Below are 27,991 nucleotides of genomic sequence, written 5' to 3' on the forward strand. Positions count from 1 at the left end.
GTATTTTCACAAGCACCGTTTTTCACTGTAACGTGTGACGAGCACATTTCCCTATTTAAATATCAAAAATATATGAGATGAAATGGTTCTTTTTAATATAATTGCCCTCAGTGATATAAGTTGATCCCCCCAAAGTCAGTCTGAATCCAAAGAGAATAATCATGAAATAATCCTCTTTGTCTTTGATACAGAAGTAAACACAGGCGTACCTTTTTACAGATGGGTAGCCCAAACTCATGTGCTTAATTTGACTCAACACTAGCTCCTTCTTTCTAAGATTAAGGCTCATAGAAAGCTGTACATATATATACACCTATACTTATGAAAGAATGAATGATTTGCATCAGTTTCCTTTTTAGAATATAACTGATAAATCCCCAAATTATGAATACTTCTTAAATTCTTCCACTTTCCCTTTGGTCAGGATCTTTCATGATAGACAAGCCCCCTCTCTAATGAATATCTTGTACATTCAGATACTGGAAATATTTCAGAAGACTTAGAAATCCAGGTGATGCAAATCTGAAGTCATCATCAATATTTCAGTTGACAGATTCTAGACAACCATGTGCTTAAAAGAACCTTGAAGAATTTATACGTACAAAGGTACGTGCATATGTATGTGCATGTACCCACCTTAATGACTCCAGTAAAAACAGTCCTACACATTTGAAACCAAAGTATTCAGTATGTCTAATTACTCCTGCTCAATGACCTTCATGTTCAGAGCACAGAAGGGGATGTAAATACATAATAAAAGCTCTATTAAACAGCAAAACTTGTTAATGCACTGGACCAGATGATACATTAATACGAAAGGACTTTCTGTGTTGTTTCCCTATGTAGTATAGCTGTGTAGGGAAGCCTGATGTCATTTAACCCAATGCAAACCTCAAAGAATAAGAACTAGACCTGCTATTGCAACCTGAAGTAGAACTACACATTCACTTGTGATGTGAAAAGCAGAATAAAAGAGGAAAAAAATTTAGCACAGTACTATCTGTATTCAGGCCATATTACTTCATACTGTACACCATTCAGGTGCATGGTTTATCCATACTTTGCATTTAAAGGATGAAAATATCTCCATTAAATATAGACACCTATGCCTGTATATAATGATATACTTCATCATTTTAAGCCTCAAAATTTGTCAGTGTTAATTAACAGCCAGGCATGAATTCATCTGCGCAACATAATGGCAAATTAAATAATGATTTTGACCCAAACTGCACTTGACAACTCTCAAAAGCTTCCTGAATTACGAAAATGCTTGTATAAACATTTTTAAATTAATCTTTCTAGCTAGATGAGTGATTCCAGAAGCGTAGTTGTGGTCCAGTCTGCAAGAATGAACTTTGGATTTTTATCCCCCTTATAAATCCGGTCATGAGACTATTAAGATGTACAATACACGTTGAGATGTCCACAACATGGATGAAAAAAGATTAATAACCTAAAAACTTGGTCTTACATAATATGAGTTGCTCCCAAGATAAACAGGATCAGAGCAATAACACATCTATCTCCACTGCAAAACAGTTTTTAACTCATACCCTTGTAGCTTTCATTAATGGCAATCTCATCTGCTTTCATCCTGGACTAAATTTGAAGTCTAGAGGCATTGACATTGCCTAGAAAAATCAAAACCACCAAGCCAGTTAAGTTTTACATCTTTGAGTTGCTCTTCTTCCTGAAAATATATTATAGAATTTAAAAATATTAGGGCAATGAAAAATTAGTTGAATCAGTATAGATGGCTTTTAAAAACATCTATGGAATTTAAGGAAGAACATTTTTTCTACAGGGTATGTTAAGCCTTTATAGAGAGTACTACAGCACATACAGCAATGAAGTTCTACAATATAATGAACAATCAACAGAAAGTTAAAACATACTTATTTTTATCTAGCAGCTGTGCTAAATACAAATTTGATGTACTTTCTAATGCAGTGCATTTAACCCTCCTCAGTCGTTGTGTAAGGCACTGGTTCAGAAGGATTATTGGAAAACAGCAATGGCCACATTGTATGTCTTAACCTAAACCAAGGCCTCTAAGACATCCAGTACCAAAGATTTTTGGCTCCAAAATGAAGCCCCACCAATGCCTCCAATGGGTAGTGGCAGGATATACGTCTAATTTTTCTCCCTTTTTGATTTGTGTTTAACTTTGGAAGTATCACATGCAAACACATTGTGCAAAAAGATGTGTGCCTTTGAAATGTTTGTAGTATGCTCTGGTATTCATCTTTTCCTTTTTTTTTTTTCTTTCTTTCTTTTTCTTTTTTTTTTTTTCTTTCTGAAGCTGTGTTCTTCAATAAGTCCACTCATTCAGCTCAAAAGGATTACAGTCACCAAGTAGTTTTGTTATTCAGTCTGTATATTCCCTTTGAGAAAATAGAAAGAAGAAAGAAAATTAAAAAAAAAAAAAAAAAAAAAAAAAAAAAAAAAAAAAAAAGTGGAGTTGCTGTGCCACAGATAAAAAGAAACAACCATTAAGGCTTTGGCAAAGCTTGCTTTCTCCAAACATTCTTCTCAGCTGACGGCTTGATGAATGCTTCCTGATTGCTTTTTTACCTCTCCATTATGCATGTATATCAACCTATATCCCCATACATACAAGGCAGTTTCATGGAGAGAAAAATTTTGTAGAGGAATGTCAGAAGGGCATGATGAAATGGCTTCAAGTTCTTGCAAATGGACTTAAAGTACTTTAGCCTTCAGTGTAGACAGAAGAAAGCTGGCCAGAACAACAATCCACTGCATTCACTTGTAGAAAACTGCAGTCCTCCTGCATGCTGAGAGCTGAGTCACCAAAGATACCTGTGGACCCTGCTGGAAAGTCATAAACTGGAAAAAATATTAAAATAATTAACTAGGATTAATTAACTAGAATAACTGTGTCACTGAGAATGTCCTAATACTAACACAGAGACCTGGAAATGTCTTTAAACCAAGTAGACAAATTAAAGAAACAAGCCAACATATGTATGAAATGAATAATAACTAAGATAGCTACTGCTTATAACAGAGGGAATGTCAGCTCTGTCAGAATCAAGTCTAGTGAAGCAGATTTCATCACAGCTAACACTTGCCCATTTAATGGGTGCTAAAATTGTGATAAATTAAAAAAATAAATTTCATGCTTCCTTATCAAATTTTATCATACCCAATACATGATAGTAAAATACCATAGCACACATTTGGTGTAAAGCATACTCTGGAATTCAAATAACTAATTTCTACAAGTCACAGTAGTAAACACAAGAACAACTGTTAGCAGAAAAACTTTGGTTTTTTGCACTACATCTTTACATACCGTGAGATGCCTCACAGGTGCTTTAGATTTTTAATGCACTACTGAAGGATCAAAATGTAAAAGATATTTCAAAGTGCAATAGGTGTTAAATGAATTCATGCCGTGTGGAAGGACAGTAAAAGACTCAGACACCAATTGTGCCTAGACTGTAAGATTAGGTCTGCTCTCCTGTGCTGATCCTGAGGTAAGAGAAGTAGCTTCCAGATCAGCAGGCGAGCCCCTTATAAACTTTTCATTAAGTCAACTGTGTAGAGAAAATTGTGCACCAATTGTCATGTTAGAGTGAATTAATGAAATTCAAGACTGAGGAAACCCAAAAGTGCAGAAAGTAAAATCAAAGGTTTGAATCATCTCACATCCCTGCTACAATACTTATAGCAGAGTGGAGTGGCTGCAAAAGTATCACACAGGGCTCAGTGGACAGTATTTCAAAGCAAATAGATCAGCTAGTGACTGTCTGACCCCAGAGATTATAACTTTCGAAGCCCTCAACAGTGCCATGTGCCATCCTCAAGAGGATCGATGATGTTACTGTCACCTATGGTGCCCAAGTCCCAGGGCCAACCACTCCACCTAGTCTGAAAACCTCCTGGAAAATCCTGAAAAACCTCCACAGTCTGAAAACCATAAATCCTCTTTATGAAGAGTCAAGTCTGTAGCAGCAAGTCACAGATACATGCACAGCTCAGGTAGATCTCTCATAGTTCAGTGACTGTACACAACCACCCACAGATTCCCCAGCTGCCATTTACCTGTAATACCAGAATGAGCTGAAAAAGTTCGATGGAAAATGCCAAGTCCTGCCTGGCCCACTGATGTGGGAACTAAGCAGTCTTCAAAAGGAGGAACCGTATTGCAAGAAACATCATGTGGTACATTCTTCTGAGTGTCAGCATAATGTGGAGGGTAGAAAGTCTGAAGCTGTCCATAAAAACCTGTAACAAGGAGAAGAAAGTGGTCAGTAAAGTGGTCACCTGAATGAAGATAAAAGGGATAGAATGTGGTACTATGGCTGTGAGAATGACAAAAAGCTCAATTGCAGGAGCACCAGGACATCAATTATTTTTCATCAATAAAGTAGATTTGATATGAAGCTCACTAATACTTCCTTCAGTTGGTACTAATTCCAAGCACAATTTGTTTCATGGACACCCTGACTGCAGCATTCCAGGCACTGACTGGCTGGAAGCTGAAATTTCTCAGGAAATTTTTCCCTTGCGTCTCAACTGATAGTCTCCAGATTTCACACTGAACCAGTGCCTGAAAAATCTAAGAAATTGCTTAATTCAAAATAAAGGAAGATTACCCAAGTAAGGTCTGAATAAAATCTGAGGATCTGTTACTGATGGCAAGAGAGCTGGCTGATAGTGGGGACATGCATATGAGGGCTGAGTCAAATGAGAGACAGTGTCAAATGCCTTACTGAAATCCAGGTAAACTATGTCTACTGCTCTGCCATCATCCATCCACCTGGTTATATCCTCATAGAAGGCTATCAGGTTGGTCAGACATGACTTCCCCTTAGTAAAGCCATGTTGACTGCTCCTGACAAGGTTCTTGTCCTTAATGTGCTTGGAGACAGCACTAAGAATGAGTTGTTCCAACCAGGGCAACTGCTTTGTAGTTACCTGGATCCTCTTTCTTGCCTTTCTTGCAGACTGGAGTGATGTTTGCTTTCCTCCAGTCCTCAGTCACCACTCCTGTTCCCAGTGACTTACCAAAGATAATGGAGATCAGCCCAGCAATGGCATTCACGACTTCCCTCAGCACCCCTGGGTGCATCCCATCAGGACCCGTAAATTTATGGATGTCCAGCCTCATTAAGTGATCCTTAACCCAGCCCTCATCAACCAAGGCAAACTCACCCTTTACCCTGACTTCCTCAGCAGCCTTAGGGGCCTGGGGCTCCTGAGGATCCTCCAGCTGCATACACAGAGGCAAAGAAGGTGCTCAGCAGTTCTGCCTTCTTTGTATCCTCTGTCACCAGGGCACCCACCTCATTCAGCACTGGACCTACATTGCCTCCAGTGTGAGTTTTATCTGCTGTGTATTTGAAGAAGCCCTTCCTGTTGTCCTTAACCTCTCTCACAATGTTTAATTCCAAGGAGGATTTAGCTTTCCTATTTGCCTCTCTGAATTCTCAGACAATTCTTACATTCCTCTCAAGTGGCCATCCCCTCTTTCCACAATCTATAGGTTCTCTTCTTCCATTTAAGTTACCTAGCAGTTCCCTGTTGAACCACACTGGTCTCCTAGTTCCCTTTCTTGATTTCCTTCCCATCGGGATGCACCAGTCTTGAGCTACGAAGAAGAAATCCTTAAATGTTAGCTCTTTCATCTTCTAGTACCCTCTCCCATAGGATTTCCCTATGGGGAAACTGAAGTGTTTCCGGTGTCTCAAGCTTATTTTAGAGACACTGCTGTCAACAGAAAAAGATGACTTGCAGGGCTTTTCTCCACTAACCAGTCGAGTTAAACAACATCTATATGACAGTGTCCTTCCAGCTGTATTTTCTTTTAGCACAGATAGATCAATAAAAAAATATAAAACAACATAACAAAACAATAAGAAAACCTTCCAGAAACAACAACAGCAACACCAGGGAAAAAAATGGGGGATGAGGGATTGAAAAACATCTTTTAATGTTTAAAAACCTTTAACTGCATAAAACCTTTTTACTGCAGATACTGGCTTACAAGCCAGTATGTTTACTTGAATGACTCCCCTTTGCTTAGGCATTTGTTTACTGCCTTCTGGATACTATAAAAAAAGGAAACCTTTTTACTTTAAGTGATGTTCACAACTTTGACTTAGAGAGCAGTTAGTACTAGGATGGAATAAGGAATCCTAATCTGGATATCTGCAGAAACAGCCAGCTCATCCTTCCACATGTTCAACAATGGAACAGTACACCCATAATATGTAGTTATGAAAGCGTATCTATACTAGACATTCACCTTTCATGCCTGGGATCCACTGATGCCCCTGAGTATTAACAAACCATTACAAGTAAGCAAATTAGTTGACAGTATTAAAATCTGATCTCCCTCCCTCAAAGTAATGGGATGTTTAGGTGAGTGGTATATGTCAAAAGGATTTTGGATACCATTTAACAGTTCAGAAAGGACTAAGGAGATATCTCAGAGGACAGAATACTGTAAGGAGACTATCATTTAATGGGGAGCATGTAACATAAAGTCACAACCTATCTCTATTCAACAGGGACATATCATATTATACATGATATTATACAACATATAATACATTATAACAAATAATGCATTATACATGTTATAATATATTATATATTATGTAATATATATCTTTCCTAGATACACATCCTTCTCATGATTCAGTATCATAAATATCCACCTTACAAAATGGAGAGCCATAAACAAGAAACAGCAGAACAGTCTACATCACTCTTCCTCACAGTTATTTAGCAGTATTCTAAATGTCTTTGTCTGTGCCTGCATAGTGTAAAAGTCTTTGAAGTGAGGTCCAAAGTACAGCAAAATCTCCTAACTTGGCATCAGGATCTTTATTCACACGATACCATGCCTGAGATAATTACACTACTACTGCATGTAGGATAACATTAAACCATATGCAGTTTAGGGCCTACACCTTGAACATAGCTGGCCCCTCATTCAAGACTGAATGTTAAGAGAACTACCTGTATCACCAGTTTTCTGTGTTTTCATGCAGCACTGGAAAAATAAAAAAGGCAAACAGGCTAGCTAATGAAGTTCCAGGAACGGAATACTTTTTCTCAGGACTTCAACTCAGGATTTCATGATTTGCTCTTTCACTGAACTATGTAAAACATGCACAAGGTCATAACACTTCTGTTTCTTTGAGTCAGTACACTATAGCCAAGATTTATGATGTCAAGATGCAGAATAAACAGGTATTTTTCTGGCATGATAGTGATTTGCAGTTGTTGGTTTTTTGTTTTTTTTTCCTGAGGAAAGTAAAATCTTATTTGTGATTAGAAGACAACTGTTAGCAGTAGAGCTGCTTGTACAGATGCAGTGGTATAGCTACAGGCTTGCTGTATATTTGTACCTAGTTAATTATTTTTCCTTTTTTATCATTACTGTTTCACTAAAGCTGTGTAGTTTAGTTTCCAACCCATAAGTCTCTCTTCTTTATTCTCCTTTTTTATCAGGAAAGGAGATTAATAGAGAGCATCACATTCAGTAAATTGCTGGCCAAATGTTAAACTGTGGCATTGACTCTTTACTAGAAGCACAAGAAGCTTGCTTACTGTGGAGGAGGATATTCTGTTCCTGTTGTTTTCTTTCCTGCCTCATGCCTCTCTTCTGATTTGTATCAACCTATAACTTATTTTTGCAGCTGTAGATGCCTGTGTCTTCAGGTACCTCTGCTGAGATCCTGGTACATGCTCTTGGCTGAAAAGACTCACCAATAAAATACATGTCCTGGGGCAATTGTTACAGATTTAAGGATTCGTATACTGTCTTCTACTCTGCCTACAAACATATAATGGTGCAGTAGCATACAAAAAAATGATGTTAAGTTGGGAAGTCATTGCTCCAGTCTCCACTTCAGGATAGTTTCAGGTTTATTGGCTACTTCCTCCAATAAAAGATACTACCATCTAATGAAAAGCTAAGAAGAGCTTCATTTCTGCAGCTCAGTGAGTCACCTACCATCATCACTTCCAAGCATCTCATGCAACAAAAGAAATTGTGAGTTTCACAAGAGGAAGGAGAGGGATATTCAGTCTATTATATAACATTATTCAAGGTAATAAAAAGCCTTCCCTGAAATTACTTTATGTCTGATACCCAAAATCACTCTGAACAAATAATAAAATCTAAACTGTACACAATATTTTTTTTTAAGTATTTTGCAACAGAAGTATCTATCAGATATGATGGTTGCCAGTCTTGGATCTCCTACATACTTTCTTTCTGAAAGATTGTACTCTGAAATCTCCAAGAGTTTTTAAGATGCTCAAGCTTCCAGTACGAGAGTCTATTTACAACTTTTGGGCAATGAAACTCCTCATGTTAAGGTGGAACTTCATATGTTCCAGCTTATACCCTTTATTCCTTGTCCTATTACTGGGCACCACTGAAAATCAAAAGATTGACTCCTTTTGCTTGACAACCTCTCCCTCACATTATATACACATTATATACACATTAATTAATCAGACTCTCTCTCAGCTTTCTTTTCTCAAGGCTAAACAGCCCCAGTTCTCTCAGTTGTTCAAGTCCCTTAATCACCCTCATAACCCTCCACTGGACTCTCTCCAGTAGATCCCTGTCTCTCTTGAAGTAGAGAGCCCAAAACTGGATACAGTATTCCAGTGTGGTCTCACCAGGGCAGAGCAGAGGGGAAGGAGAACCTCCCTCAATCTGCTGGACACACTTTTCTTAGTTCACCCCAGGATACCATTGGCCCTCTTGGCCACAAAGCCATATTGCTGTCATGTGATCCTGAAAGCAAGAGGGTGGTAAAGTCACCCATGCACTCAAAGACATTTTTTGTTGCAGGCAGGAAGACTGTGTACTTTTCTAGAATATGAGTTCTTGCCAAATATTCAGCAAAAAGTGAATTCAGTAAAATGTACTGTACTGCAGAACTAGGGAGGCTAACTGGTTCCTTCCATGCTCCATATGCTAAAAATTTATTGGACTTGCTCTGGCATGTCTTTGCATGTGTCATTTGACAATAAACAGTATATTTCATCCTGTATTACACTGCCCAACAACAGCTGTTTAAATTCATTGGTAAATTTAATGTTCTTTTAGTAATAATCGGGCTGTACAAGGTTACCAGTTCCTGGAAGAAAAACACCTGGCCCAGATCCTGTTCACCTGTGGTTAAGAATGGTAAGACAGAAAGAGTGGTGAAGCATTGTGACAGGTTGCCCAGGGAGGTGGTGGAGTCACTGTCCTTTGGAGGAGTAAAAAAATGGGTAGATGTGGATCTTCAGGAGAAGACTTAGTGGTTAAGGTGGTGCAGGACTGACTGTTGGACTCAATTACCTTGAAGGTCTTTCCAACCATGATTATTCTATGATTCTATGAGTAAAACAGGACTGTCACCCACCTTTCTCTCCTTCACACCCTTGAACATGACTGCAGTGTCCTATCCCATCCCCATGCTAGAGGGACTACTTCCATTGGTAGAAAAACATAAAGAAAATCTTGAGTTTCTCAATATATGTCATCGGCAATGAGCGTTCTTCCTTCTTACCTTGGGCGTGGAGGCTATTTGTTTGACAAGAAGGGTTTGCTTCTGGCTGGTATGTCTTTATAGCCATTCCTGCAGCCTGTTGAAGGTGAGGAGACTGCTGAGTCTGTCTCTGCATCATAGGATGTGGAACTGAAATTCTCTGGGGGCTAATTTGGTGAGGAGAAAGAGCTGGAGCAGTAAACCTAGGAGTACAGAAACACAAAACTGTAAAATCCCCAATAGATAAGCCCTAAGGATTGTTTCTACTTTATTTAGATCACTCAAATATTTATAAGATTGCATAGACAAGAGACTTCCAAAAGAACAAGTGTGAAGTCCAGATACAGAGAAGATATATTTTTAAATGGTGACCTATCACTAAACTTGACAACTAGAAAATGAAAAGACTGAAATTCACCCTTACATGGTAAAGTATCAGCTTCTGTGTGTGGGTTTAAGTTTTAACAGGAGGAGATAGCTCACAGAGGACTTGATTTTGGAGGCACTGCCAGCTATCTCATTGGAAAGCTTTGGCATCAATGCTGTCTGTCAATAAACAGCCATCCTACCTCACTGGAAGGAGAAGTCAGTTCTGGTTGTTGAACACTAAGGAGTTAAAATATTAGGTTCAGGTTTTAAGTTCTCTGAACTCTTCTGTGTTACATACAGAGAAAATATTTTTAACATTTTGAAAATAAACACTCTAAGATCTACATAATGTATATCAAGTCAAGTGCTTGATTCCTTCCAGTTGGGCAGAGTCTGACCACATAAAAATGTTCATCTGGACTGAAAGTACAAACCTACAAGACAAGCAAAGGAGAAGAACCATTTAGCCTGAACTTGGTGGTTCAAGTGCCACTGACGTTCATCACTTCCTTAGTATGTTTTGCACAGCTTTGTCACTACTGGCACTACAAGGATACACACTACTTTGAGGATTTTACAAAAGGGTTCTACTGACTTTGCAAATTTAACTCTTATCTACGTTTCCTTTTAATTGTATGAGTCTGCTCAAGTCTCACAAGCCTGAGTCTGCTGTTCAAAATGGAAGGAGCAGACATCTGGCCCCCAGTGTCACCAAAAGCAGCCAGGCCAGGTTGGGTTGCAGGAGTGAGTGCTGGTCAGGCAGTCCTTCCTCTGAAATGACCCCAGGCACGTGCAGCGCATCGGAGACTGCACAGCATGGGCAGAACAAATGCCCACAGTCCTCTTAAGTACAAAAATGGGATAAACAGGATAATTCACACCTTTCAAAGATGCTGTCTCTGGCACTTTTTATACTGAACTGTTGGTTTGTTCTGTTCACATCTTCACAGCTGTTGTACCTACCACCCATGAAGGGGTGTAAAAGCAGCCTACCTGCCAGGTCCCTAGGTGAGTGGACTGTATTAGATTAAAGATGCAGGATTTGCATTGGTTTTACTTTTATGCATTTGCCTTAATTTGTACTGTATGTTCTGTTATCAAACCAACACTGCTTGGAACCTTTCATTTTAATCTGAAGTAGTTCCATGTATGGGAATTAGCACTTAAAGAATGTATAGAGTTAAAATAGAAGAAAGAAGTGTACCACACTAGCTTTTTATTATTGGTATTCTGTAGAGTACTGCAGTATCCTGAGGTCTGTAACACATTCAAGGATGAGTTAAGCCTTACTCTGAACGTTATCTGCTATAGTCCTATGCCAGTAACTGCCTCAGAAATTGGCTAATGAGAAGATTACACTCTTTCATCATGAACTTCACATGTGTAATAGCTATTGCACTGTCCCCTCATGCTCTGGCAAATGTTGGATAGGGACGTTTAAAAATTCATGCACTGGAGAGAAAACTATACTGGGAAGGAAAAGCCTCTGATCAGAGAGCGTGGTCAGCTCCCAAGTTTGCACAGAGGGCTAGAGCCAAGGCAAAAGAAGCTCAGAACTGTGTGGCCAGGCATGGGGACCAATGAAATGGGATATTAAATCTCAGACTGGTGTACAAAAGAAGTTTGTATTTAGCAGCATAAAATAAATCTTGACTACATATCCAGCTTTCAAACTAGTAAACTAAAAATTACGTCATTGTCTGTTGGTCTTCATACAGTGTCAGTTAAAAAACCAAACCAAAACAAAAAACAAACAAACAAAAAAAACCCCACAAAAAACCCTAAAAAACCAAAGCCTGCTCTCTGCAGAAATTCTTAGTATTGGGAGAATACTGCTGGAATAGGACTCTCCTACAACAAATAAACAGAAATATGAATCTCAGAGTGCCCTTTCTGCAAGATATGGCTGGGGTCTTCAGAAATTTAGTGTCCCAGCCAGTATGACTTTCCTTGATTGAGGCATTGCTGGAGATCAAGAGGAGACTGGAGGAAGTCCTTGAAACAGAGATGGATGGAAAGTCCCCTGCTGAGGCTGGGATAACAAAATCACTTTCACCTCTCCTCCCACCAGTAAATCCATACCCAGAGCAATGGTTACCCAGGGGCTACCATGAGCAACTTTCTGCATGCCAACAAGTCAGTTTCCACCCATCCCAGCAGCTCTGAAGGCAGTCCTGCCCCAGGATTAGTGTGAAAAACAGGGACTGGTCTTACCTCTCTGAGTCTGCAGCTGAGAGAAGAGGTAACTGGGGGGGAGGATGAGGATGGAGAGGACTATCCTGTATGTTATGTCCTGGGGAGGGAAGGCTGCTGGGGTGGGACAAGGACACTGCCCCAGCTGCTGTTCCACTTCCACTTGTCTGTGTGCTGGTGAACAGGGCTGCTGAAAGCAGAAGAGAAAAAACCCTCATCAGGCAAGTGATAGCATAACCAACCAAATACTATGGGTAACACTTCCCCTAAAGCTGTAGTCCTGATTCTTAGCAACTAAATGGATTTTCTGAAGTGTTGTTTTCTGTCCAAAGGGAAGAAAGACAAAAAAACCAAACCAACCAACCAAACATAAAACAGACATAAAAACAAACCCAAACCCAACCCCCCCAACCAAACAACCTACATAAAAAACCCTCTAAGCCCTCTTTGCTGCTCCCAAATTATAATTTCATAAAACCATGAACTACAAAGCTGCTCTCCTTCTCCTAGGAATTTTGTCTAAACTGAATTTTGGCTGCAAATGTTCTATAGCTTTCTGCTGTAGAAAAGGTGGCAAATACTCCCTACTTAATTTATTTTTGGAGCTCATGAACAGAAAGCACAGTTTCATAAGCAGTGAAACACTTTCTACATTGTCTCTGCATCAGTAAAAATCCTGAGTTTCTTGAAGAGCTCAACCCAAACTACAATACTGCTATTATTTCCCCTTAACTCTCCAGTAATGCGTACAAAAATTTTAAACTAGCATCAGCAGTTTCATAAGGTCGCTTTTACATCCATTCCAAATGAAGAAAGGTTCTGAATGATTAAGCAAAAAACAGTATTTCCTCCAAATGGCCTAGTTAGTTGACCCCAAATCCTGCAATGTCATTTTCAGAAGGTCTTTAAATTAGGCAGTCAGAAGGTAAGAAAGACACTGATTACCTAAGCCTTCAGAAAATTCAGTTACTCAATTATTTTTACTGACATCTGTGTTAGGTAGTTTATGTCGATTTTGAATGGCAAACAAGTACATGATATTAAATATTTTATGAACCCCAAGAACAAAGAAAATGGTCTATCTACAACATGAAAATGATCTCTCACTATTTGATTTTAATTTCCTCCTCTTTATAAAGAAGGCCTAGTTTACTTCTCAGGCAAGTATTTTATAAGTTGTGCTTGCAGATTTCTAGCTGGTCCAGGCTGCACAAGCTCTGCCCAAGACCTGGTGACTCGGTGGATGGTTGGACTCTGTTATCTCAGAGGTCTTTTCCAACTGTGATCATACCATGATTTTGTGACTGTCCCTGGAAAAAGGTTATCTGCAGACAAGTACAGGAAAACATCTGTGCTTTCTCTGAACTAAAGCAACCTAAAGCCCACTGTAAGATTCCCCACTGTAGCAGTATCTGCTACTGTAGTACCTTTTGGGTAGGTTTTCAAGCAATTTTCCGTTTCTGATGGAGAGTATACAGCATAAAGATCTGATTACAGCAGGGACTTGAGGGACAAGTAGGGTATTCAAGGAAGAAAAAGCATGCATTTTAGCTGCAAAAACATATTATTGTACGCATATATTAAATGATCACAGCATGACAGAAGAGAATATCTGGGCTCAAACATTGTCTTGCTATGAAGTTTTCAAGAGCAGCATTATACTTAATGGTGTAAGAGACCATGTAACACCTGCAGGCAGTGCAACACATCTTTTGACAGTGCAGCTTCTGCTGCAGCAATGCTGTGCTGGCCTCATCTCTGAAGGTGTTCAAGAAGAGTTTAGATGTGGCACTTCAGGATATGGTTTAGTGGCTGTGGATTAGCTAGTAGTTGGATTACAGCTGGACTTGATGATCTCAAAGGTCTTTTCAAACTTTAATGGCTCCATGAGTCTACAAAAAGCACAATCCATGGACACCCAGTGAAGTGAAATAACAATGCTGGCAGCTGCTTCGCAGTGGAAATACTACTATTAAGACCTCCTAGTAAAGACAGGGCATTGGCTCAAGCTACTGCCTGAATCTCATAAATATCAGTTGAAGAAAAATATTTTCAGCCATTGGCCGTCAACAGACTTACGGCAATCAACAAATACTGTCATTGACAGGTCATTTCCCAAGTAGAGCTAAGCTTAAGAGACTGACAGAAAACTCTGGACACTAGTTAAGAAACTTCTAGATAACCTGACCACTTTGCACAAAATCACACAGAATCTTCCAACTATCTAGTACAATACCTGGTGCAACTGGCCATTCCCTCCACTTCTATCATTATTTACCTGGGAGAAGAGGGCAACACCCACCTCACTGCAAGCTCCTTTGAGGTAGCTGTAGAGAGCAATAAGGTCTCCTCTCACTCCCCTCCTCCAAACTGATCAATCATGATTCCCTCAGCCTCTCCTCATAGAACTTGTTCTCCAGACCCTTTACCAGCTTGGTTGCCCTTCTCTGAACTCACTCCAGCCCCTCCATGTCCTTTTTGTAGTGAGGGTCCCAGAACTGAACACAGCACTCAATGTGCAGCCTCACCAGACTACAGGGGCACCATCACTTCCCTTGTCCTGATCCTTATATAAAACCCAGGATGCTGTTGGCCTTCTTGGCCAGCTGGGCACACCACTGGCTCATATTCATCCGGGTGTGGACCAACATCCTCAGGCCCTTTTCCTTTGGGCAGCTTTCCAGACACTCCTCCTCAAGGCTGTAGCATTGCTTGGGGTTGTTGTGACCAAAATGCAGGACCTGGGACTTGGCCTTGTTAAATCTCATACAGTTGGCCTCAGACCATCAATTCAACCTGTCCAGATCCCTCTGCAGAGTCTTGCTATCCTCAAGCAGACCAACCATCCCACCCAACTTTTTCTTGGAATCTGTGTGCATGGCAAGTTTTTCTAATAGTTTAGCTGTTAGATGCAAGTTGCTTGTTTAAAGTGATGGCAGGAAGTATCTACACAAAGGAATAATCTTTCCAGTGCCTGACTGCATTAAACACCTGACTGAATGGCATGAAAATGCAAAAATACTCAAGGCAACCAGCATGTTCACTGACTCCAACATACCACGCACAGAAAGATGCATAATGAAGTGTAAGTCTCACCTTCCTAAAACAAGGTTCTTCTCTCTACTGGTACAAGAGAAAGTAAAACACTTTGAGTAATTTTTAAAAGATTCAGATATTATGAAAAAAATATCAGAGTCAGAATAAAAATATTGGAGCTAGCTTATAGGTAGTTGAAGGCCTATCATAAAAACGGTAAGATCATGCTTTCTAAAAACCTCTGGATTACTACCAAAAAGCCTATAATATAAATAAGAAAATACCTGAGTTTTAAATTTTGTAATGTTCTTTGTACATGATAAATATTTTCTAGTCTACATAGGCTGATTATTAGTTGAGAAAGGTGGCTACACTGGAAACTCCAGTTTCCAGTTAATTGCAAAATTAAGAAATATTTAAATCCCTGAAGCAACAAAGTGGGGCCTGGACTGGGATTTAAAGTTATCCCTGCTGTGTCATCTTTACATCTCATCCCTGCCTTTCAAGACAGATTCTTCTCTTCCAGTGAACAAGTTGTCTCATAATGAAGAAAGGAACTGAAGCGCTGAAGTGGTGCAGTTACTTTCTTGCTTACAAGGTCCGTACTGACGAGTAATTGTTCTTCACAATGTAAATCCAACCATTACACCAATTTTTGAAGAACCATTAAGTCATCTTAAAATGGAAAATATAAATCCAGAAGTAAAACCGGTGAATAGAAGGACAATCATGCACTTGACATACTTTAATAAAAGCATTTGTTTGCTCTGAAGTGGAGTAGTGTGTGACATTCAGTAACATTTATAAATGAACAATGAATTCTGGTTTATTCTTCGGTACAAAATGATCCAGGTTTTAACCAAGCACAATAAAAATAAAGATTTTTTTAATTCCAATTTTTATAATCTCTCAGCCTTAGGGATTCTAGTCTGCTCTATATAATATTAAAAAATTAAAGGCACTTAAGATGCAGATGTCTGCTTCTGACATTCCTTACGTGTTTCTAATAGCTTACTTTCAAACATTTATTATGTAAATCTCTTAGGAGAGGAGAAAACCTGCCTTTGCTTTAAATGTGCATACATTATAAGAAAAATAACTGTCAAGTGAGAAAAGTTTCATTTAACAGCATTGCCAGAATGGAAATCTGTTCCTGTTTCTACTTGAAATGTATCCCAGATGTATCTTAGCTAATATTCTGTCCCTAACAGCTCACAGGATCACAGAATGCTAGGGGTTGGAAAAGACCTCGAGAGATCATTGAGTCCAACCTCTCTGCCAGGGCAGGATCACCTGAAGGAGGTCACACAGGATTGCATTCAGGTGGGTCCTGAATGTCTCCAGAGAAGGAGACTCCACTACTTCACAGGGCACCCTCTTCCAGTGCTCTGTCACTCTCGCAGTGAAAAAATTTTTTCTTGTATTTACATGGAATCTCCTATGCCCCAGCTTGCACCCCTTACCCCTTCTCCTGTCACTGGACAGCACTGAGCACTGATTCCATCCTCCTGACCCTTGCCCTTTACATATTTATAAGTATTGAGGTTGCTCCTCAGTCTCCTCTTCTCCAAGCTAAAGAGACCCAGCTTCCTCAGCCTTTACATATTCTATTTTTCAGGAAAGTTGAAGTTTTTCTTCATATTTAGGACAAATGTTATATTCAGAGAAGATTGAAGGGTAGCTTCTCTAAGGCAGAACCTTTAAGCTTCCATATAGTTTGCTCTTCTCTCCTTGGTGCATGCATAATTCTCATGTTGACATTTCAGCAAAATAATTCAATCCCTGTTGGAGTTATGCCACTTATTCACACAGTCTATTATCATGTAGCAGCTCTGAAGAGTAGTTAACAAACAATTCATTTCATCCGGATTGGGTGGTTCATGGATTCATATCCACCTGACAGAATACCTGCAGTTAACTGAGGTGAAGCAACATGAGTGACTAAAACTCTAAGAAATTTGTCAAGTTAGAGATAGCCGTGAACACACGTATAGGAAAGCCCATATATTGCCCATAGATAAATTAATGCTGCTAGAAGTATGTTAATACTATAAAAATGTCTGCACAACAGGAAGCAGTGCCAAGGAAAAAACAAACAAATGTTTATATCAAATAATTTCTTCAGTTAGTAATGCCAAGTACAGAAAGACAAGGCATGAATGAGATTACAAAATGTAATGCCACAGTCTCAGAAGCAGTCTATGGGACATCATGACTACAGACAGTTGCCAGCTAAGGGCTGCCTGGAGGCAGTATCTTTCATCCACTTAGGATCATGACAAGTCATGGAGCAGCAGTTTGTTCATGACACTGTCAGCCTAGGTTTGGATTGACCCAGCAGGTGGAGCTGACATTTAATCACAGTCTGGAAGCTAGACTGGTAAAAGAGCTGAGTGCTCAACACGTTCCAGTGGAAATCTCCTATAAGAATGTCCTCAATTTCTGAAAACCTGCCCTCATCTCATCTAACACACTGTTTCCACCTAGCTTCCATCCTGTCTAGGGACTTGAAAGGAAAAGGAAAAACTGGGTCTATAATTCTCTCTCAGTCTTGCCTATTGCACTGGACAATGCCAGTAAATAATTTTTTAAATCTCAGTATTCCTCACTACCAACTCCCTCTCAAAGTACAGTATTAAAGAAGCAAATGTAACCCATACCATGTCACTAGAGGTTCCATGGCTAATATCCAGTCTTTAAAATCTGAATTTTCAGGTAATTTCAAAATCTGAACCCTTCAAGTAACAGATGCCCCACATAACTCACACTCACACTGAGGCTTTTAAAATTTAACAGGATACAAGTAATACCAAACATTTTAAAAGTAAGGATACAGTCAATCATAGCTTTACACTTCCGATTTCTTTTCACCTAAAATTACATAATCTCCAACTAGTGTGTAGCTCACAACAGCCCTGCCAAAAAAATTGCATAGAACTGGAAAGTTTACAGGCCTTAGTAAAATATAGCAATTTATTCAAGTAGCCAATTCACATCATGTCATTTTTAGCACCGCAACCTTCACTTCCTACATCTGGTTCTCAATTAAAAGTTGAACAGCTAGATGGTGTAATGCATCTTGCATGAAAATTGAAATAGGTATCTTTACAGCTACTAAAATATTACATTTTAAAGTGTTAACATCCTGCCCATCATTGTCTTGAGCTTTGAAATGTGTTACTGCTTGCAACTTGTCAAATGTTTCAAATTTAGCTGAAATGCGAATAACAATTGTACATTCAACCAGGTATGACAGAGTTATGTATTTTAATATGAAAATCTCAGGTAATTTACTGAAACAATCAAAAAGGATAATCACATTTGTAGCATAAATGTGTCTGTTGGCATACTTACAGTCTAACATGAGAAGTCATAATGCAGCATTTAAGTTCATCAATGTAGATCTACAGGAAAGTGGTCTTTTGATTGGTAAGACCAATCAAATCTGCCTCCCCTCAAGGAAGGTGAAAAAATCTGTTCAAAATCTTTTTATATTACTTTGCAGGTTCTATCTTTCTCATGAGACAGATTTTAGACTACATCCTACTCTGCACAATCATCATTAATCTTAAGTAAGCAGTAATACAGCAGGCTATTTCTTTGTCTTTTTCTATACCTGGATAAATATTGTGAGCTGGGCCTGGGGAGCATCCCATGGTACTATCTGCAGCATCATTTGGTGATGGGGATGGCTGGAGGGGCTGGATTGCAAGGTAGTCATTTAGGATGTCCTGGGCAAGCTCTGAGCTCGATCGCAACTGAAAAACAGGAGATAAAAAATGCAGAAATTATTATAGCAAGGACCACCAAAAAAAGAAAGAAAGAAAAAAAAATCACACTGAAAAATTATAATGAAAAAATGTTGAGGGGTTAGAGAAAGAAATGGAACCTGGTTCATATCCTTCCATTATAGTAGGCATTTTTTGAATCTGAGGAAGGAAACTCCTCCAGATGCTTAACAAGTGTGTTGTGCTCAGGACAAAGGCTGCCTGTAAAGACAGGACCTCAGACAGGTATGTTCTCTTGTCATACGTTGTAAAAGAGAAAAGTGTCTCAATCTGTGGACAATGGAGATTTGTAAATGTCTCAAGTCTTATATCAGCAGGGGGGTACTATAAAAAAACCCAAAGACTTCCCTGCTGGTATGGTGCCTTCAACTGGCTCACTGAATGACCAGATAGGCAAAGGTGCTGCTGGCAGTAGAAATGAAGGACTAGGAGCAAGCAGCCAGGAGTGGTCAGGATGGAGATGGTATCACTTTATCTGTACCAAAGTTGCCTTGAGACCACATTGCTAAAGTGACTAGGACTGCAACTATTTCACATTATGGCTGAAATGTTCTGAAAGTGAGTACTCTACCACTGCCATTAATCCCAGTTGCATGCATGGCCGCTTGCCTGGTACCTGATCCATCAACAGAAATTCTGATTATCTGACTGGTCCAGCAGTAAACATTTAAGAAAAAAATTCCTAAGAAGTTTTCCTTTGAATTAAATTGCATGGAGTCACACCTGAGGCTATAATCCCATAAAAGAACAAACAAACAAACCAACCCCAAAAAACAACAACAAGGAAAATAACAAATAACCCAGAACCAAAATAAGGGAGAAAGCCTACTGCATCCCCCTGGCACAAGGCTGTCCTGGTTGCAATGGAACTGCAGATAAGGTTTCTGGCAGATGGATGGTGCTGCAGGCTGCTGGCAATCATAGATGGAACTGAGGCTTCTCCTCTCCGATGCCATGAAAAGTGGGCAGGTAACAGTAACTAGAGCTTAACCTATTTCCTCTAACAAACTTCTAAGGGGAGGAAGAGCAACAAGAGAAATTTCAGTCCATTCTATACTCAGAAATGAAGAAAAAGCAGGGAATGACTGCAAGTGCAACTGAGAGAAGACTCATTACTGTGCCCCAAGATGCTGGTAATCATTCAAACTGCTTCTAATGATATTTATTAGTACAAAACTATTGCAAGAGGGTGGAAAGTTGGCCTTTCACACCATAAACTTCTGAGGTTGGATGCCTCTAATAGAGCTACATGCAACTTATGACAACTATGCACACACTGCATGCTGTAGATTATTGCTTCTCTTAAGTGAGTCACTGTTAAATCCAAATCCCCTAAAATACCTTTGTGAGGTATATTTGTTATTCCAGAACTTGTTACTCTAGAATTCTGTAGAGAGAGGGTAAAGCAGAGTGGGAAAAGGGAAGGAGTAAGGGAGAAATACCCTGACAAATGCATGTAATTTAATATCCATATTTACAACCTGTAAAAAATCCAAATATTTCTTCCAGTGTGGCAGGTATGCATGTCTGCTATTATGCCCTAATTATTCTGGTTTTACTGATATCACTAATAATGTGGGTATTTTCATAAAAATAAGTGCATGGGAAATTAAATACCAGATATATCCAGACTCACATTCTTCCCAGTTAAATTATTAATGACCGTTACGTCACTTTAAATGTCTAGGGAATCTATTGTGAAAATAGAGTTAGAAACTGTTCAACATTCTATGATCAGAGACCATTCATATGGATGAAACAGTGAGCAGAATAAGGAAATAAGAGCTAAGTATTGACACATCAGTTACATGTATTAAATAACAGCAACAGCCTATTTTACACATTTTTCTATTTTTCTGTATTTACTATCTGTTCAGGATATTTGCTTTGTATTTGCCCAATAGTCAATGCTTACAAAAAACAAAATCCAAAACCAATAACAGAAAATCAAAACCAGTAAAACAAACACTGAGAGATTCTAAATCTGTACACTGGTTATTATTGATTCATATTTACAACCACAAGGGCTACAAGTATAGATTTATAAACTTACACACATAAATATACATTGTATATTACGATACATAATTTTAGAATGACACTATATGTATCTAACATATGTATAATGAAATATCCTGAGATGGAGGTGGGTGTGACACTAATTTGTGTAACTGTAGACACCAATGCTAATTCCAATTTCCACAAGAAATACTACCACAGGTCTTCTATAAAGTCTCACTAGACTAATAGATGCTGGCAATATCTTCGTAGTCCTTGACTGCAGGATGTGTATATGAGTTGCTTTTTAAGAGTAACTACTGTGACAGCATCAGAAACACTATGGAGCATGAGGCAGAGGAACCTCTTTTCTATTCTGCTGCTTAGCAGAGCAGGACCATGAACGGGTAACCTTGCTTAAGCAGAAAGGGCCATTATATCACAGCTGCTTTTCCAGAACTTCTGGGAAATACCATTCCCCACCACTACTGTTTTCCCTTGGGAGAGAAAGAAATCACGCTTTGGTACTGGGTACTCCTTCTGACACAACCTAAAGCTCACCCTCCGAACCTTTCCTCTTTATGAATCCGCCTGTACCTCTAACAGGTCTGGCACAAGTTGTGGTCTTTTTAGAACAAAACATACCACAAAAAAAAACCAGACTATGGCTCCAGCATGGCTGATTAAAGCATCGATTTTTTCTGTAAAGACATGCAGGGTAAAAAATGCTCAAATATTTTTGCATAATTCATAGAAAACCTATAAGAAGTTTTAACTAAAACCAGTGTTCTAAATCTTGTCAAAAGCAGGGAAATCTGCTATGTTTTTGTTAGCATGTGATGAAACACAGAACAATCAACAAACAGACAGATAATCCTGAAAACCAGAAGATAAATCAATCACTCATTAGATCCCTAAAAATTTACCTTCAGTTTAAAAAGCTGTAAAAGAGAAATAATAATTGACCAGACCTAAATGCTGCAGTCTGTGCCTTGCTTTGTTTTAAACACAATGCATTTATTTTCCAGAGTAGACTGCAGACTTATTAACCAGCCATAAAAGACATCTGACACTCTCTTTGACTTCTGTATAAATCAAATCCCAGCACAGATTTCCCAGCATCCTACCTGCAAGACGTTTCACCCATGATTACCTTGCTTCCCCCCATGATCACTCAGCTGAGCACCAGTACAACCCCACTGGGACTGAAAACTTGCCAATCTCTTTTTGAGAATTATAAAGTTAGAAAACTACCTTGCTGAATGATTAATTCGGGAATTCACAATTTTGCCATGCTGAAAACAGACATCTTCTGTGTGCTGTAATGTGGCCTAAATTTAGGGCTCACCAAGATGCAAGTTAAGTCAACTAACAATTTCCCTGCATGAATTGTATTTCCTCTAAATAATAGATTTTCAGGTTTTATAAGCTCAGTTGTAAGGTAGACTTCTGAAGTTTTGTGTGAGGAAATCAAAAACATTCCCACTATCACAATGTGGCATTTTTTTCTAATATACAAAAAAAATCACTGTCAGTCATGATTTAAAATTGCTTTACTTCTGTGACAATCAACTAATGTTTACTGGCTTTCAGAACAATGGATGGAAATTCTACTCCTGTACATTTTAGATATGACTAAATAATTACCTGAGATTAAATTATACAAGCAGGAGTAACAGAAGGCAGTTCTCAGTTTTCTTTTTTGTTATATTTATGTTCAAGTGCAAAGATGTGCTGTTGATTTGATGCATGACATAATTAATGAGAATTAGTGTATTTAAAAGAAAATTCCTTTATTAACTGTTTTTATGAGATATTTTTTTGTACAATCTGTATAGTTTCTTCATCATTATTCCTGCTCAATAGACATCTAAAAACATTAAGGAAAATGTGACACATATGTGTTAATGTGTATGTTTAGTCAGAAGAGAATTAGCTCAGGATTTCTGAAATATTGTTAGTTTGCTTACAGGCAGCACAAAATGTATATGAGTAGCTTCAAAAACTGCCTATATATACTCAGATTATTGCTAGTAATTTTTCATCGAAGTCCAGACTTCTCCAGCCCTTCACACATGCTAATTACATCATCGAGTCACAGCATTTTAAATTTTGCTTTCATGAAAGCAGGCTTAATGGACTGTTTGTATATTGCACACCTAGGAGAGTATTTTCATGCATAAAGAGACATTGGTTAAAGTCAGTTTTGACACAGGTTAGATCTGAGTATGCCGTGTCTAAAACCAGCAAAAAGACATTCTATATTTCATGGAGAGGAATCGTTTTACATTAACTGCAATAGCTTTATAAATGTGGTTTTGTTCTCATTATAAAGCCAAGGAAGTCTTTCTCTTATTCATATAGTCTGTGTATTAAGTTTACGAAGTGCTATTTGTCAAGTAATGAACAAGCCAGCTGTCTTCCACTCATTTTCACTGTCTGTAAGTTAAATTGGCACTGGAGGAGGGACCCATGACCTGTCTACACAAAGCTACATATTTTACTAGTTTTTCTCAAGTAGCTAAAATTTAATTTTACTTGCATGGTTACAGTAAAATTGTGTCCTGCTAGCACCATAACGTTGGCAGTACACTGCCAACGCTGCCGCGACACTTGAAAATTACAAGTTCAGGATGGAGCCACCCTATGTGAAAGTGTTTGCTCGTATTACAGGCTTGCTTGCTAGATCACACCTTTACTCTTGCAGATCAGCTTCAAAGCCCTGTGATTTCTTGCACAGCACTAAACTTTTTTGACAACAGACAATAAAAGTTTGCCCTGGCTAAGTGTCCTAATTCTTGCCTCTGGAAGATTCAAGTATCTTGGTGCAAAGAAGCAATGCAGACAAAAGAACTTCCTTAATAAACTGTTTCCAGTGAGGAACATGGGCAGGATTTCTAGATAAGCCGTAGCATTCAGTATGCCACTATTTGTCTACCATAGGTTTCAGATACTTGTGCATGCTATTTTGATCTGCTACTTCATTCTGTTTCAGTTAAATGTTTGTTCAGGAATACAGAATAAAAATTCAGGTTAAATTAGCCTATCTGCACAGTACAGATCACAAAAACCACAGAATGTTTGGGATTGGAAGAGAACTCAAGAGGTCATTGAGTCAACCGCCCTGCCAGAGCAGGATCACCTAGTGTAGGTCACAAAGGAATGCAAACATGTGGGTTTTTAATATCTCCAGAGATAGTCACTGGGCAGCCTGTTAGGTTCTAAACAAGAAATAGTTATTTTTATTCCTCTCAAAGATTTGCTACAGACATTTGGGTTCAATGCTTTGTGACCTAGCATAAATCAGGAAAATATACAAAAAATATTCTTCAGCCTCTTGCTTTAAAAATAAAAAGTACTTGGAATATACACAATCAGCCAACTTTCATATATCAGGAATATATCAGAATATCAGGAAGATATTCTGATTTGAAAGTAAAACCATGAGAGGAGAACACTATTAAATTAAGAAGGGTGACACTGTAATTAATTCTACCTGTATTGCCTATAGAAAAGTGAGTTTTCTTCTGATTGATATTATTCTTATATGAGAAGTAGTTTGGGTTATTTCCAGCATCACTGCCCTTCTTTGAACTCTCTCCAGCACCTCGATGTCCTTTCTGTAGTGGGGGGCCCAGAACTGAACACAGCACTCAAGGTGCAGCCTCACCAGTGCCAAGTACTGGGGCACCATCACTTCCCTTCTGCTGGCCACACTATTCCTGGTACAAGCCAGGATGCTGGTGGCCACCTGAGCACACTGCTTGCTCATATTCAGCCAGCTGTTGATAAACACCCCCAGGTCCTTTTACCCTGGGCAGCTTTCCAGCCACTCTCCCACAGGCCTGTAGCATTGCACAGGGTTGTTGTGACACAAGTGCAGGACCCAGCACCTGGCTCTGTTGAACCTCATACAACTGGCCTTGGCCCATCAACCCAGCCTGTCCTAATCCCTCTGCAGAGCCTTCCTGCCCTCAAGCAGATCAACACTCCTCCCCGATTTAGTGTTATCTGCAAACTCGATCTGCACTCGAACCCCTCATCCATATCATTGATTAAGATATTAAAGGGAACCTGTCCCATTTGAGCCCTGGGAAACACCATTTGTGACCAGTCATCAGCTGGATTTTACTCCATTCACCATAGCTCTTTGGACCCAGTCATCCAGGAAGTTTTTTTACCCAGTGAAACATACGCATGTCCAAGCCATGAGCAGACAACTTCTCCAAGAGAATTCTATGAGAAATAATGTCAAAGGCTTTACTAAAGTCTAGGAAGACAACATACACAGCCTTTCCCTCACCCACTTAGTGGGTCTAGGTGAGTACTTCTGCCGGGTCCCTCAGTACCCTTGGATGGACCCCATCCAGCTCCATAAACATGTGTCAGTGGCGCAGCAGGCCATTGACCATTTCCTCTTGATTATGGGGGCTTCACTCTGCTTCCTGTCCCTGTCTTCTAGTTCAGGGGGCTGGGCACCCTGGGAAAAACTGGGCTTGCTAATAAAGACTGGGGCAAAGAAGGCATTAAGTACATCAGCCTCTTCCTCATCCTTTGTCACTATATTTTCTGTAACATCCAAGAGTGGACAAAGATTCTCCTTAGCCCTCCCTTAGTTGTATATGCATTTATAGAAACATATTTTACTGCCTTTTACTGCATTAGCCAGGTTAACTTCTAGTTGGGCTTGGCCCTTCTAATTTTATTCCTGCACAATGTCACAGCATCTTTGTTGTCCTCTTGAGTTGCTTGCCCCTTCTTCCAAAGCTCATAAACTGTTTTTTCTCTTTTGAGTTCTAACAGAAGCTCTCTTTCAGCCAGGCCAGTCTTCTTCCTTGCTGGCTCATCTTCTGGCAGATAATACTATGTCCTTGAAGAATGTTCTGTGACTTCCTGGACTCCTAAGGCTCCTAAAGAAAGAAGGGCTCCTTTTGTCTGAAGTCCACCTTCACGCATATATTGTGGCAGGGCAGCGAAGACAAACAAATACAGAAAAAATGGGTTTGCTATGAACCCCATTTTATTTGTTTGCTATCGAAAATGAAACTAAGGAATACAAAATGCTATGCACACCAGCTGAATGCTGTTTACAGGGTTTTGAGACAGTCTGTACTATTTTTTATTTGTCCTGTGTGAAAATGTAACGACTATGACAGCACTTAATGCTTTGGGTGCACATTTCAGCATAGCATGATGCTGAAGCTCACAGGAGTCACAGGAGTATAAACGTAGGGCAGAAACCATGTGCAGGCACCATGATATGAAACAGAAAATGTTAACAACAGAGAGAACCAACACACTCCTGCCCATAAGAACTGCCACAGCTGCCAGAGCACCATGAAAACCATAGTGGGAGGGTTTGCTACTTCTTCCTCACTGGAGAGCAGAGCCCTACATACACTGCTAGCAATGCAGAGCCCAGCCCCATGCTGGAGCTTCCTTGTGAGGCACAATCTGTGCATTCCACCACAGTGCACATCGCTGCAACTGCAGCAGCCAGGGAGTGGTCAGCCCCACACAGCCCCCCCATTTCTTTCACAGTTTGTTTTCCTGTTTCCCACTGACCATGCTCAAAACCATTGGTCATTTGTAGTATCAAAATTAAAAAAAAAAAATAAAAAATTATGTTATTAAATTCCTTAAATGCTGCTGCTGATTCCTAATCCTGTTTTGTCAACATCCCTTTCAGGAAAGATTGGTGCATGCCCTGGTGTCTGATTTATATTTCATTTTGAAAACAGGAAGTAAATGGATTAAAGTCGTGATTAAAACACTTACTCTTCACTGCATTTTTTCTGCAGAACAGCTTCTTCGTTGTCATGGGCACTGCTCATTGACCCTTTGCCCCTGAATTCACTTCTTTTTGCATTCATGACGTCTTTTAAACAGACTCCATAGAGAACAAATGAAGGAAAATATCCTTATGTTCAACTGCTCTCAAAGCAAGCAAAAGATTTGCTTCCTTTTCAATCCACTCTCTTCCTTTTGCAGTTTCAAAAGTGAAATCTGAACTAAGAGTATGAACAAGGCCAAGTAAAACCTGAAAGATGCAGAAGCAAACAGGGCTCATAATGTAGGATCTGACTGCTCCCCACGAGGCACATGTTCACAGAGCACTTTCTCCAGACTTTCTCTGCAGTCACACAATGGACAATGTCACTGGCAACTAGCTTAGTGCCTGAATAACCTGCTGAAATACCAATGATGTAATGTTCTAACTCTCCTTGGCTTTCTTTCTCCTCATGAATTAAACATTCTGCGTTAGAAAAAATAGAAAAGAAATTATTTTATTTCCTGCAAAAAACACATTGCGTTGCTTGACTAACAAAGAGAGCCTAGTCCAAATACTGAGAAATGAGAGGAAATGAAAGGAAAATCTAGAAGAAAGTTGCAAAATTAAATAAACCAAAGGTACTAGTTAGATAAAATCACCATACATTGTTTTCTATTAATGTTCTCTACCAAATCCAAATGGAGATGCAAAATTTGTTTATTCCAAAATCTTTAACAAACTGGTAGTTTCATTGATTGTAAGGTAAAATCAACATGTAGTTACAATTAAAGAGCCTGCTTCTACTTTAAAAGAATGAGCAATTAAAGAGTGAGCAATCCAGAAGTGTGCAGCACTGTAAGAAGTCAGAGCTTTGTATTATTTTGCTGAGAGAACAGTGTATTTGCTCATATGAATACAAAATAAAAAAGCAGACACTCTCTCAAAGCTTTATAGAAAATTCCAAATTAACTTGTAATAAAACCACTTGTTTCCAGAGAAATACTGTTCCAAAGTGGGATATCATGTCTTTAAGCACTTATTTTTTTCCTATTTCTTGTCATGTGCTCATTGCAAGACAGAGAAATTTGTATACACTAGAGATAAGAGGGATCTATGAGACAAAATATAAAAGATATATAAAATAACCAGGCTTCAGAAAAATTCAGTCATTGAGATCTCCCTCTAAAGGTGGGATATTTTATGTCCCCTTTTTGCTAATACAGGGTGTGCAAAGTGGCAGAAGAGCAGCATCTGCAGGATCATTACCAGCTGTGAAACGTGGCCTCTGTAAAACCCCCCCA

General features: G+C 39.2%; 1 protein-coding gene across 8 annotated transcripts in view; it reads right to left on the bottom strand.

Annotated features, from left to right (window-relative positions):
* Nucleotides 1–2,472: 2,472 nt before the first annotated feature.
* The window catches only part of GLIS3 (GLIS family zinc finger 3), a 145,291-nt gene continuing 119,772 nt past the window's right edge, over nucleotides 2,473–27,991 (bottom strand). For 5 of the 8 annotated variants that reach the window (XM_030467406.1, XM_030467402.1, XM_030467405.1 and 2 more), the window contains exons 6-10: nucleotides 18,748–18,889; nucleotides 12,117–12,285; nucleotides 9,555–9,736; nucleotides 4,072–4,254; nucleotides 2,473–2,850 (exon numbers count right to left, since the gene is read on the bottom strand). In XM_030467406.1, the coding sequence (XP_030323266.1) occupies nucleotides 2,714–2,850; nucleotides 4,072–4,254; nucleotides 9,555–9,736; nucleotides 12,117–12,285; nucleotides 18,748–18,889 (813 nt within the window). In that variant the 3' untranslated portion in view covers nucleotides 2,473–2,713. The remainder of the gene's footprint in view (nucleotides 2,851–4,071; nucleotides 4,255–9,554; nucleotides 9,737–12,116; nucleotides 12,286–18,747; nucleotides 18,890–27,991) is intronic. The other 3 variants (XM_030467407.1, XM_030467403.1, XM_030467404.1) reach the window with 2 other exon arrangements.

This window comes from Calypte anna, chromosome Z, assembly GCF_003957555.1.
Source record: "Calypte anna isolate BGI_N300 chromosome Z, bCalAnn1_v1.p, whole genome shotgun sequence".
NCBI lineage: Eukaryota > Metazoa > Chordata > Aves > Apodiformes > Trochilidae > Calypte > Calypte anna.